Raw genomic sequence first — 12,667 nt, 5'->3', positions numbered from 1 at the left:
TTCACTGCTTTTAGGCTTCCTCCGTTCCTGAGAGCCTGTTCAATTCCATCCATATTATAGTTCCTTATGTCCGCTGTCTTATGCTTGTTGATTAACTTTGAAAGTTCTGCCAGTTCTATTCTAGCTGTAGGGTTAGAGGCTTTCACACATTGGCGTTTCTTGATCAGATCTTTCGTCTCCTGCGATAGCTTACTGGTTTCCTGTTTAACGGCGTTACCACCGACTTCTATTGCGCACTCCTTAATGATGCCCATAAGACTGTCGTTCATTGCTTCAACACTATGGTCCTCTTCCTGGGTTAAAGCCGAATACCTGTTCTGTAGCTTGATCCGGAATTCCTCTAGTTTCCCTCTTACCGCTAACTCATTGATTAGCTTCTTATGTACCAGTTTCTTCCGTTCCCTCCTCAAGTCAAGGCTAACTCGAGTTCTTACCATCCTATGGTCACTGCAGCGCACCTTGCCGAGCACGTCTACATCTTGTATGATGCCAGGGTTCGCGCAGAGTATGAAGTCGATTTCATTTCTAGTCTCACCATTCGGGCTCCTCCACGTCCACTTTCGGCTAACCCGCTTGCGGAAAAAAGGTATTCATTATCCGCATATTATTCTGTTCTGCAAACTCTACTAATAACTCTCCTCTGCTATTCCTAGAGCCTATGCCATATTCCCCCACTGACTTGTCTCTGGCCTGCTTCTTGCCTACCCTGGCATTGAAATCGCCCATCAGTATACTGTATTTTGCATTGACTTTACCCATCGCCGATTCCACGTCTTCATAGAAGCTTTCGACTTCCTGGTCATCATGACTAGATGTAGGGGCGTAGACCTGTACAACCTTCATTTTGTACCTCTTATTAAGTTTCACAACAAGATATGCCACCCTCTCGTTAATGCTATAGAATGCCTGTATGTTACCAGCTATGTTCTTATCAATCAGGAATCCGACTCCTAGTTCTCGTCTCTCTGCTAAGCCCCGGTAGCACAGGACGTGCCCGCTTTTTAGCACTGTATATGCTTCTTTTGGCCTCCTAACTTCACTGAGCCCTATTATATCCCATTTACTGCCCTCTAATTCCTCCAATAGTTCTGCTAGACTCGCCTCACTAGATAACGTTCTAGCGTTAAACGTTGCCAGGTTCATATTCCAATGGCGGCCTGTCCGAAGCCAGGGATTCTTAGCACCCTCTGCAGCGTCGCGGGTCTGACCGCCGCCGTGGTCAGTTGCTTCGCAGCTGCTGGGGACTGAGGGCCGGGGTTTGATTGTTGTGTTCATATAGGAGGTTGTGTCCAAGTACTGCACCAGGGTGGCCAATCCTGCTCTGGTGAGAGAGTGCGTTACCGGTTCTGATCACCGGGATCAGGCCGCACTCCAGGCCTGTTTGTGCAATTTTCTCAACACACGTTTTTTTTTGTATTTTCCGGTGGAGAATTGTGCGGCACGGGGATTTGAATCATGGTCCTCTTGCACGGGAGGCGGATACTCTACCGTCCCCGCAGGAGTTAAATTAAAAGTTTAATTATGGGGTTTGACGTGACAAAACCACTTTCTGATTATGAGGCATGCCGCAGTGGAGGACTCCGGAAATTTCGACCACCTGGGGTTCTTTAACGTGCACCTAAATCTAAGTACACGGGTGTTTTCGCATTTCGCCCCCATCGAAATGCGGCCGCCGTGGCCGGGATCCGATCCCGCGACCTCGTGCTCAGCTGTCTAACACCATAGCCACTGAGTAACCACGGCGGGTCCCGCAGGAGTTGTACGCCTCATTTAACCTACGGTGGTGCCCTATTTGATCAGTCAAGGCGGACCAATCTGAGCTCGGTTATACCGCACGGATGGCACTCGGCTAGAGAACCTGGTATTTATATGACCTGCACATGTGTGGCCATACATAATTGAAGATATATATATTTCTTTTTTTAGGAGGGTTCCCGTACAGTGATAAATAAAGGAAAATACATTAAAAAGAAAGAAAGAAAAAGAAAGAAAAAGGAAAAAAGGAACATAACAGGTGAGTTGAACTCGTGACCCTTGGGTGTTGCCCAGAAAGATAGCTCAGTCGGTTGGTTCGTCAGGCCCCAGGTTACTTTCAAGCGCCATAGCTCCTGCTCCGAGCCTCATACTTACGTGGAAAGGGACTGATGTTGGAAGGCACACTTTCTTGGAAAAATGGCCGCCCGAGGAGAAGAGCGAATTCGAGCGGCTTTAGAGACTAGGAAAACTGCCTTAAAATATTTAGACTTGAGGGAAAGCTTCGTTTACAAATTATAACACGGCAATCAGCACTCGAATACGACGAGAGAAATTATTGAGACGTGGAAAATTCCCTTGAAATAAATATGGTTTGCGAGACAAATGCTTGTAAGTATTGAACCTCTTAAAAGATGAGGGGGGAATATGCGCTCACCGAGAGGGCATCGTCCGCACGAGACCACCACCAGGCACCTTACTGAGACGTGGAGGGCTCTGCGGCCGGAACAAAGCCTCCGTTCTCCGCCGGCCAAGAGGGGAAAACGCGCTTTCCGATCGCTCAAGGTTGCGCGGACATAGTATAACTCTAGCGTCTAGGAACAGCTTAACCAGGTGCGAGGGCGGCACGCATAGCGTGGGAAGCTAGCCGCCAGAATAGCTATCTCAAGGACTGCTGCTGATGAGGGCGAAATACCTTCGTGTAATTATAATAACCCTAATAGGACTACTTTCGAAAGAAAAAAAAGGAAACGGCCCAGAGGGCTATACTACGAGAGCTATACGAGAGCTATACCTCGGGTAACTGAATATAAATACCTTGGTATATGGATAAACGAAGGCAATGGATATATGGAAACACAGCAAAAGACCATAACAATAAAGGGGAAGAGAAATGCAGCCATAATGAAGCACAGAGCGCTATGGGGATACAATAGGTACGAGGTCCTCCGAGGTATGTGGAAAGGTGTATTGGTTCCAGGATTTACTTTTGGAAATGCGGCTGTTTGCTTGAAATCAGGGGTACAATCAGGACTCGACGGGAACCAAAGGTCAGTGGGTCGCCTCGCATTCGGCGCTCACGGGAAGACTACAAATGAAGCTGTGCAGGGTGATATGGACTGGACTAGTTTTGAAGTGAGGGAAGCTCGCAGTAAAATTGAGTATGAAGAACTGCTGAGGAATATGGATGAAAGTAAATGGGCTGGGAGAGTGTTCAGGTATCTGTACAGGAAAAACATTGATTCACAGTGGAGGAAAACAACTAGGAAGCTTACCAGCAAGTATGCGGCCTGTAGGGTGGGCAACACAGCAACAAAGAAGGTCAAGCGGAAAGTCAGAGAGTCTGAGTTATACTTATGGATGGCGGCAATGGAAAAGAAACCTGCCACGAGTAACTACTTAAGAGGAAAAAGCGAAATCAGGAAAGAAACCATTTATGATAACTCAAAGGGAAGCTCATTACTTTTCGAAGCGAGATCGGGATGCCTTAGAACACGCACCTATAAGGCGAGATATAAGAAGGAAGAAGAAGCATGTGCTTGCTGCGGTAAAGCTAGGGAAACTGTGGAGCATGTTTTATTAGAATGTGAAGACGTCTACCCAGCGGTGGATTTAGGCACCACTGGCCTCCTTGAAGCCCTTGGGTTCAGCGGGAGCAATGGTAAAGCAAACATGTCCGCAATAGACATTAGTAAGAGGCGATTAGGGGATTGGTGGAAGAAAAGTAGGGAAACGACAAAAGACGGAGACGTACAAAAGCACAGTTCGCAATAGGGGATCAGAAAATTTGGGCGTGGTAGTTCATAGTTTTTTTTCTTTTTTCATTGTTTAACCTAGGTAGGATATTAGGCAGTATAGTAGCAAGAGCTTGGTGGCGCAACCCACCGCCCCGTTCCAAAGGGGACGCTCATAACATCCATCCATCCATCCATCCATCCATCCATCCATCCATCCATCCATCCATCCATCCATCCATCCATCCGTCCATCCATCCATCCATCCATCCATCCATCCATCCATCCATCCATCCATCCATCCATCCATTCGTCCGTCCGTCCGTCCGTCCGTGTTACTGACGCCAGCCGAAGGAATGCAGACACTAGTCGTCGTCTGTTTTGGGTAGCACGTGCACCGACGTAGTGCACTTTGTTGCAGCCTTTATTTACGTTGGCGCTCTAGTGCCATGGCTTGGGGCGATGCGACGTGCTGAACTTCTGTGACAATGCGTTGGACATGGATTCATTAACTCTTAAAATAATGCCACACATTACCCCCCTTGCACATTCATCCAAATGCGTTTGAAAAAAATGCGCGTGAACTTAGCCTTCCAGCTATTTAGCGAGGAGGTACTAAAGGTGATTTTTTTTTCTATAAAGTTCATTTGGAAAGGTACTTTAGAACAACTGAGCCGACAAAAGAGCTTGTGAAGCTTATGGTAAGGTTAGTATCTATAATGACTTCAAGAACACCATCTAAAGACCTCCGACCCAACTCTCCAATGCAAAGTTTCTTGAAGGGTTCATTGCCTTCCTTGCAGAATGGGAAGATTATGCTGCCAAGCAATGTGGTGGATTTCTTAGCCCAGGAACTGCCCTTGGTCTGCGTTTGACCACAAAAAGCACTCTGTCCCTTTTAGACTACTTAAGCAGCTCACTAGGCCACAAGCACTTGTTAACGGCTAATCTCAGGATAAAATGAAAGATATGTTTGGTGTCGTAAGGCAATCCTTTGCTTTTAACGACCATCCTTCACCTGAACAGTTTTAATTGTAATAAACATGTTGTCATTCTACAGTCTGCAGGGCCTCCTCAAAATGGGAACTCACCAGGAGACTTCGTAACCGCACTCTTAAAGCCATCTGACGTTGGAAAACGATAGGCTTACCATCTAACAGAAATTATCGCTGACATATTGGATGATGGCAATTTGGAGTGTGGAGAATCTGTGTTAAAAATACAAGGCAAGCAGTTGGACTATGACAACTGTGTCGAAAAGCACAGTGACAGTAGATTAGTGTATTATATAGCTGGCTATGGTGTCAGAAAGTCTAAAAAAATTTCCACGCCAAGAATGCGCCTCTCGCCTTTGTATTTTGCCCCCAAAAGCAGATTGTGATGGAAATTCCATACTAACAAGGCAGTTTGATCATGGGGGTTGGATCTACCCTTCTAAAGCTGTTGAGGAGCTTGTTTGTAATGTTGAGGATACATTTACTGTGTATTGCAGCAGGAATCAGCTTCATGCTGGAAGCATACGGTATGCTTTTTGCATTTCCTTCAGGGAGCGAAGCTTAAAGAAGTCCATGGGTTGCAGTGAGCATGGGCGGAGTTTGACAACAAACATAATAAAGTTCTATGCACTGACGAGGCTGTACTTCTTTGCAATAGCAAAGAACATGGAACGGAACACACAAAGAGAAAAGCAGGAGCTCCTGAAAATGAGGCGATGCCAGTAGAACGACAGTTGCGAAAATGCTCCCCGCCTTTGTACATACCTACCTTCGTTGTGCAATTAAAAAAAAAAAACAACAACTTGTAACATAGGTTTTGAAAGCGCTCCTCATACAGCGTTTTTGCGGACCATAGTGCTCAATTTTGTAAAGCTGCAATACACTATATACACGAGACGAACAGAATGCATTTAATTTCCTCTCTCCACATTTGTGGGCTGATTGGTGTCGCATCTCCCGTAGAAAAAAAAAATACCAACCCCATTTATTACGGCTGCTTGCGTAGCTTCCGTCACTGGTTAAAATGGCAGCACAACAGAGACGAAGACAAGGCACATAGAAACACATGACAAGCGCACCCTCTCGTTTCTTTGTCTCTTTATCTCAGTTACCTGCCGTCATAACCAGCTATGGGCGAACTAGCCCAAAACAAAGTTTTATTTCATCACTCGTCTGCGATAAGCGTGCTCGCTAATTTTGTAAGGTTGACTGGCCCGCGTAGATTATTGCATGCCTGTTTTGTGGACTTGCAAATCGGCGGAAAGCGCCGGTCACCTGCGAGCGCCCGCTGAAAAGCGCGCCGGAGCCCGCAAGAGCAACCCGCCAGCGAGCGCTGGCGCCATCTGCCGGAGCATAGCAAAGTATTTCATGTCGGCTCGCGCGTTCACGACACTAGGATAACCTTCTAGCCGCACAACTGAAGGCTGGGCCGGCACCATTTTGACAAAAAGATTCAGTGCCGTCTAAGGGCAGCACCTCGTCAAAATTGTGAAAAAAGTGCGGCCCTTATACGAGTCTATAGGGTGTATGAACTTCGTGTTTTACCGGAATGTCTGCGACGTGTTTGTGTGTGTGCTCGCAAAGTGACGGTTTGTGCGTTCACTTTGCCCCTAGGTCGCTTCATGCACTGAACCCGGTGGCAGAACAGAGCACGTGGATCTCCGAAGACCTTTGTCTCAAAGCATGCGATGGTCAACGGAACAGTCCTGCAGCATTCTACGTGCTCGCAATATCGACGGACGCTGACGGTATATAATAATATAGCGGGCATTGCCATGCTCCATTCTCATTCTTAGTATTGATGTTTGAACGTGCTATTATTGATTTGACAGGAGCACTTATAAGTGGCGTGCGCCGGCTTTTTCCTCTCCCTAACTGCAGATGAACCATTGATACTGACCACGACTGACCTGAGGAACAATGTTCCAAGTGGAGTCGTCTACCGTCTCAAGGACGACGACTGCCAAGGGTCTAAAGGTCCGTGCTTTCGAGCTAGTGATCGGCTATATGGGAAGCGAAAATTGCGGTCCGGGCTTTTTGAGTGCCTGCCACGAGCGCGATTTCCAGAGCCCCTGACCGGGCGAGATAGGATGTTCGAAAGCAAAATGTTATTTTCATCGTACGAGCAAGCTTTCATTCTATAGTGGCTCGTAGCATCACCAGACATTGTCAAGACGAAGCACTAGAAAGTGACCAACTGATATGGGAAACAACGCTCTGTAATCAGTGTAAAGAAAAAAAAAAATAGACCCCCCTTTTCTGGCTTACGTGCATTGTCAGCCAAAAATGCTGTCACGTCGTTGGTTAAAGCGAGTCAGTTACTTGAGTTTTCCGCGTAAACAACTCTTGGGTCGTTTCATAGAAGCTTGCTTATTTTATGCTAGGCGAGACCGTAAATCACGGTTTGCTTCAATGATTCTGTGCAGTCCACGGAACAATGTCTGCCACATGTGCTGTCTGATAACGGATGTACGCGAAGGACGACCACAAATAGCGATAAAAGGGCCGGCAGCTGGGTTGTTTCCCTTATCCTTTCCCTGTTTTCCTTATCGAACGCAGGTTCCTTCCATGCCGCGGCGGGGATCTTCGGGCCGGCCATCTTCACGGTGGCACTGGCGTTCGCGGCTCCCTAAGCCTGGAGGCCCGCCAAGGGCTCTCTGGGATATATCAGCGGCGCTAGATAACTGTCGCGCGCACAAGCTTTCGATATGGCTGCTGTTGCCGCCGAGAGTGTGCAATTGAGCTTTCTGTGCATCTGGTGCCGTCTCCTCGTACTGTTTCCCAATTACATCTTTCCCATTTGGCGTGGCTGCCAACTGGTGAGATGCGGGCACACGGCCTCCACCGACGGGCTGTCGTGGTCACCAGCACGCTCGCTTCCACTGCAACCACGCAAGTAAAAACGGTTGGCCGTTCACATGTGAATATATTCCTTACTCCTTACAATCCTTACTCATGTCCTTATGTCCGCAGTCCTTACTCATGTAATGTCGAATAAAATTACTGTTTCCGTCTTGAATTTAACACTCGTGTCAGCGCAGTTATTTAAGGGTAGGTAGAGACTTTAACCCAAAATATTGTTTTTCTCATTTTGCACTCTTTTGATAGTGCATGCCATTTAGCTTTCAAAAATATAGAGCACTTGGGTATGCACAACTTCCAAAATACTTATTTAATTCATTTTATTTCTCGCGTCGACAACTAAAGACGCCGAGTCTCAATTTTGACGAAGCTTTCATCACACAAAGACAACTTTTTCGATTACATCATACTTTCATCACATGAAGACACAAAGTTTTGGTTTTGATTTGGCTACCTTCTTGTTCTATGTAGTGCGGAGTCACTAGGAAGCCGAAAGAAAACAGCAAAGGAAGAACCACAGAAACAAATAGAAAGAATACAGTAGTGTTGAGCATGAAAAAAGAAACGTCTTCCTTGGATGCTTGATAAGTCAAGCGACTTTCCACTACGTTATTCACATTTTTCTTAGAACTCGATTTTAGGACACATGTGCATGGGGGGGGGGGGGGTGGTATGTCTGGAAAAAGAAAGCTGCTGGGTGTAGGTGAACTAAATTTACGTCACACTTGAGTTAATGGCCTCGTACGACCTTGGTAGTAGAATAAATATCTACAATCTAATGAAAGTTTAACAATAAAATAAAAAGCATTACATAGTTTAGAAGTGATGGTCCCATTGACATTGATACCATCGCTTCCGAACAGCACAAGAACCCCTGGATTGCCTCCATCCTAGACTTCCTTACTGACCCGTCATCGCAGCCAACCACTCGTGCGTTGCGCCGTCAAGCTCGCCATTTCGCCGTTCGTGACGACCTGCTTCAACAACGGACTTATACCTCTGACGGCCGCCAGGCGTTATTAGTAGTACCTCGAAGCCTGCATTGTGAAATCTGCGCATCGTTCCATTCTGATCCACAGTGTGCCCACACTAGACTTTTTAAAACCTACCAGCGCCTCCGACAACGCTAGTACTGGCGAGGAATGTACAACTAGGTTGAAAAGTTCGTTCGCTCATGCCCCGAGTGCGAGTGCCGGAAATCTTCAGCCGAGCTCTCGCCATCTGGTCTGCGGCCTCTACCCTGCCCTAACCGGCCGTTCGGCCTCGTTGGAATCGATCTGTATGGACCACTTCCTTTGGCATCAGGTGGTAACCGTTGGGCCATTATTGCAGTCGATCATCTCACACGCTACGCCGAAACGGCCGCCCTCTGTTGCGACGCATGTTATCGAACCTCGACCGGCGTTACTATTGGGTAGCGTGGCGTTTGGTAGACCATGGCGACCAGGCAGGGAGGGACAAGACAATTTCTTGCACTGTTTATTCAATGGTGGGCGAAAAATGAAAAGAGAATGAATGAATTGAAAAAGTTCATTGCTGGGACCCTCAAATAGGCCCACTAAAATTGTTGGCGGGATCTTGCTCACGTCAACGTCACGTGATATGCACTGAGTCTGGTCGGGGATAGGCAGCCGATCCCTTCACCCAGGTGAGTTGGCACGGGCTTGCCTCCTCTGGCGGCATCCCGCGGGTCCGGTTTGGTTCGCGGATAGCGTTCTCCCCTAGAGTTGGACAGTTCGTGGAAAGAGCTCTTCCCTTGGTCGCACATACAAAGGGGCCTCTCATCACTGCGGGGCGCCTGCCAGACCGGCAACCAGCCGAGACAAGCATAGGAAATTAGGAATCCATCCTCCGTTTCGGTTGAGCAGGGTCTTTCCAGCATCTTTTTGGCTGGCGTATTACACGCCAACCGTAACACCTCCCGGCAGCCACAGCGCGCGACGTTGCCACATAGCTGCTTCGCCGATTCATTCTGCGGCATGGTCCAACTCAAGAAGTGCTCAGAGATCGTGAAAGCGTCTTCCTGTCGGAAGTAGTTGAGGCCATTCTCGAACAGTGCCACGTTGTTCATCGCACAACTACGGCGTACCACCCTCAAGCGAATGGCCTACCAAAACACTTGAACCGTACGCTCGGCTACATGCTTTCAATGTACGTCGCCTCCGACCACACGAACTGGGACGCCATCCTACCCTTCGTATAACCTACGCTTATAACACCGCTACGCAGGCCACCACTGGATTTTCACCCTATTTTTTCATATATGGTCGGCACCCTGCGCGCACCATCGGCACAATTCTGCCATACCGGCCGGATACATCCGAGTGCGTGTCTATTTCTGCCACGGTCAGACATGAAGAGTGCCACGACCCTTTTCGGGCCTTTACTTTCGAAGATCAAGAGCGCCAGAGGAGCATTCGCGGTGACGCACCTTTCACGGTCACCTTCGATCCGGGAGCGCTCGTGTGGCTCTGAGTCCTTTTCACTGCCCCTGGCCTCTCTTCAAAAGTTGTTCCGAAGTATGAAGGCCCTTATAGTGTCCTCAAATACGCATCTCATGCAAACTATGTAATACAACCAGTTGACAACCATCTTCAGACATGCGAAGCCATGGACGAGAGATTGTCCATGTCGACTGTTTAAAGCCTTACTATGAATCGCTCATTGTGACGAGCTGTTAGATCGCCACTCCCTTATCGCTCCCGGCGGTGATTGTAAAAAAGAAGAGCGACGCTAGTGGCGCTAATGAATCAAAACGCTAGTGGGTCAAGCGCTATTGCTAGGCAACGGCTCTCGTGCTTGGAAGCTGTCACTGGCCTGCCCGTTGACGTTGCGCTGCTTCGAGCTCTGCCAAATAAACCCCGTTAGAATTGGTGGTGGTGCTGGCTGACGTCCGACAACCATCTTGGAACTCCGGTCTCATACCCTACCATGCCCCACGACGCCTCCCAGCAAACGCCTCCTTCCGCACCCACTGCGTGTGCCGTGGTGCCTCGTCACTGCGATCCTCCTATCTACACTGGAGTGGACGACACTGATGTGGACGAATGGCTCACGGCGTACGACAGGCTAAGCGTCCGTGACAAGTGGTACTAAACGGCCAAACTGAGCCACGTTCTGTTCTACCTCGCTGGTGTGGCCATCCTGTGGTATAATAACCATGAAGCAGTTTCAGACATGCTCTCAACTTAAGACTTCCCTAACCAATGTAATTGGCCGCCCTGCTGTTCGCAAGATGCGTGCCGAGCAGCGTTTGCGATAAACATGTATCTATACATATATACTTTCTGTTACAACGCCGAATTTATGTGGTTCTGCTTGGATCCAAGATATTAAATTTATTTTTGGAAGGTAGTGGATTGAAGCCTGCTCCACCTCCGCCGCAGGTCAGCCCGGTATTACACTGTCTCCGGGATCGGCCCACGCATTGCTGACCACACGCCGTTATACGGACGCAAGCCGGTAAGAGTACGTGCCCCCCTGGGAACTCATGCGGGGGTTATACATGGGGCTAGAGGTAAACAGCTTCGCTGTAAAAACTACCGAAATAAGTCACAATCATGTTGGGGCCCATCGAAAGCATCGCAAACATCTCCCAGTACTAGTCATTAACTCAACTTAGCTGCACCAGGACGGCTGAGCTGTTTTTCGCTAACTGCGCCACAAGTCCCAGTTCCGCGCTGTCAGCCTGAAGTGCTTAAAATGCGTCGCAGACTGCTAAACAATGTTTATCGCCTGGTCGTTGTCCATTAGTGCAGGGGTGCCATGCCAAATTACAGAAGGACCGCAAGAATGCGCCGGAAGCCGAACAAATCACGCTACATAAAAAAAAAGAAATCGCAGTCTCGTACGAAAGGCGAAGCATGGATTGCGATAGCAAATTAGTAGACAGCTATATGAAGTAAGGATGGCAGTTTTATCGGCCGTATAAACTTGGAAACCTTTGCTTACTAACTGAATGAACAAACATGGAACGACAGAAAGCTGAGCTAGTTGGCAAGGATTCATTATGCAAAAACGGTGAGGCGTGCAAACAGGACACACGAGAGGAGAAGTGGACAACACGAACGCCGTTCGTGTTGTCCACTTCTCTTGTGTCCTGTCTGCACGCCTCACCTTTTTTGCATAATAACAAACATGGTGTCAGCGCGCACAAGCAAACGTGAGCACATCACACTGGATGAGCTCGGACACCCGCTGTCAAAACGCTGGATTGAGAAAGCGCGGCAGCAGCAGCGGAAGAAGGCATCTTCGTTCCGTCTACCACTTCAACGCCAGAGCGGCTAGAACACAGCGCGCACAAAGGTATGAGCCGTCTGCAGGTACCTTTCAAGATTCGGTGCAAGAGACCCCGCGCGGCCGTGCAAAGTTTGCACTTGTTGAGAGAGTCGAAGCTGTCCCCCCCCCCCCTCCCCTCATTTCTTCCCCGTGCTGCCTCCCCTCTTTCCTCCATGTATATATGGCGTGCGAGCTTGAGCCGCGATCGTGAGTTCCCCTTGCACCCGCTCGCGAAATGTTGCTGCCGAAGCACAACGCCGCTTCTCCCCTTCCCTCTCTCTCGTCCTCCCACGGCCTTTCGCGTGAGGGAAGACGGCGCGTTTGTCTGCCGCTTTCTCCTTCGCGCGCGCCAGATTGAGCCGCGGTCGCCGGCTCCCCGCTCGCGTGCTTTCACCCGCAGCGTACGACACCCGGAGCCGTGTTGTCGCCCTTGGATTTTGTGCGGAACATCACGGCGCCGCCAATAAAGCGCCTTGATTGTCCATAAAATTGCAATCGCAATAAAATTCACCGACGATTATGATACCACCTACTGCAAAATTTGAGCGCAGCTCTATACGCCTCGTGCACCGCCTATAGAGGCGCCACTGATAGCCACCTAGCGGGCGCTTTCAACAGTACGCGCGGGAGCAGTAGCAGACGACAACCCTTTGCAGCAAGGATGGCTGAAGTTCGCGGCTGCGATTTCTCCTGTGTTCGGGCGCCAGACTGCTTCTTCTGTGGTGACAGCTGTAGGGAAGACGCTGACCTCTGTGGGAGCGGGTACAAACACGATGTTAGCTGTGTTCGGGACAACATGGTCCACATACGTGCCAGCTGCGTCCC

At 48.9% G+C, this 12,667-nt stretch overlaps 1 protein-coding gene across 1 annotated transcript in view; it reads left to right on the top strand.

Annotated features, from left to right (window-relative positions):
- Positions 1 to 7,726, top strand: part of LOC129386086 (HHIP-like protein 1) — a 151,580-nt gene extending 143,854 nt beyond the window's left edge. Inside the window, exons 5-7 of the mRNA XM_055073331.2 lie at positions 6,317 to 6,450; positions 6,584 to 6,679; positions 7,262 to 7,726. Of these exons, the coding sequence (XP_054929306.2) occupies positions 6,317 to 6,450; positions 6,584 to 6,679; positions 7,262 to 7,335 (304 nt within the window). The 3' untranslated portion in view covers positions 7,336 to 7,726. The remainder of the gene's footprint in view (positions 1 to 6,316; positions 6,451 to 6,583; positions 6,680 to 7,261) is intronic.
- Positions 7,727 to 12,667: the final 4,941 nt, after the last annotated feature.

Source organism: Dermacentor andersoni, chromosome 4 (genome assembly GCF_023375885.2).
Source record: "Dermacentor andersoni chromosome 4, qqDerAnde1_hic_scaffold, whole genome shotgun sequence".
In the NCBI taxonomy this organism is placed as follows: domain Eukaryota; kingdom Metazoa; phylum Arthropoda; class Arachnida; order Ixodida; family Ixodidae; genus Dermacentor; species Dermacentor andersoni.
Note: the sequence above shows the minus strand (reverse complement) of the source record. Positions and strands in the feature narration are given on the sequence as shown.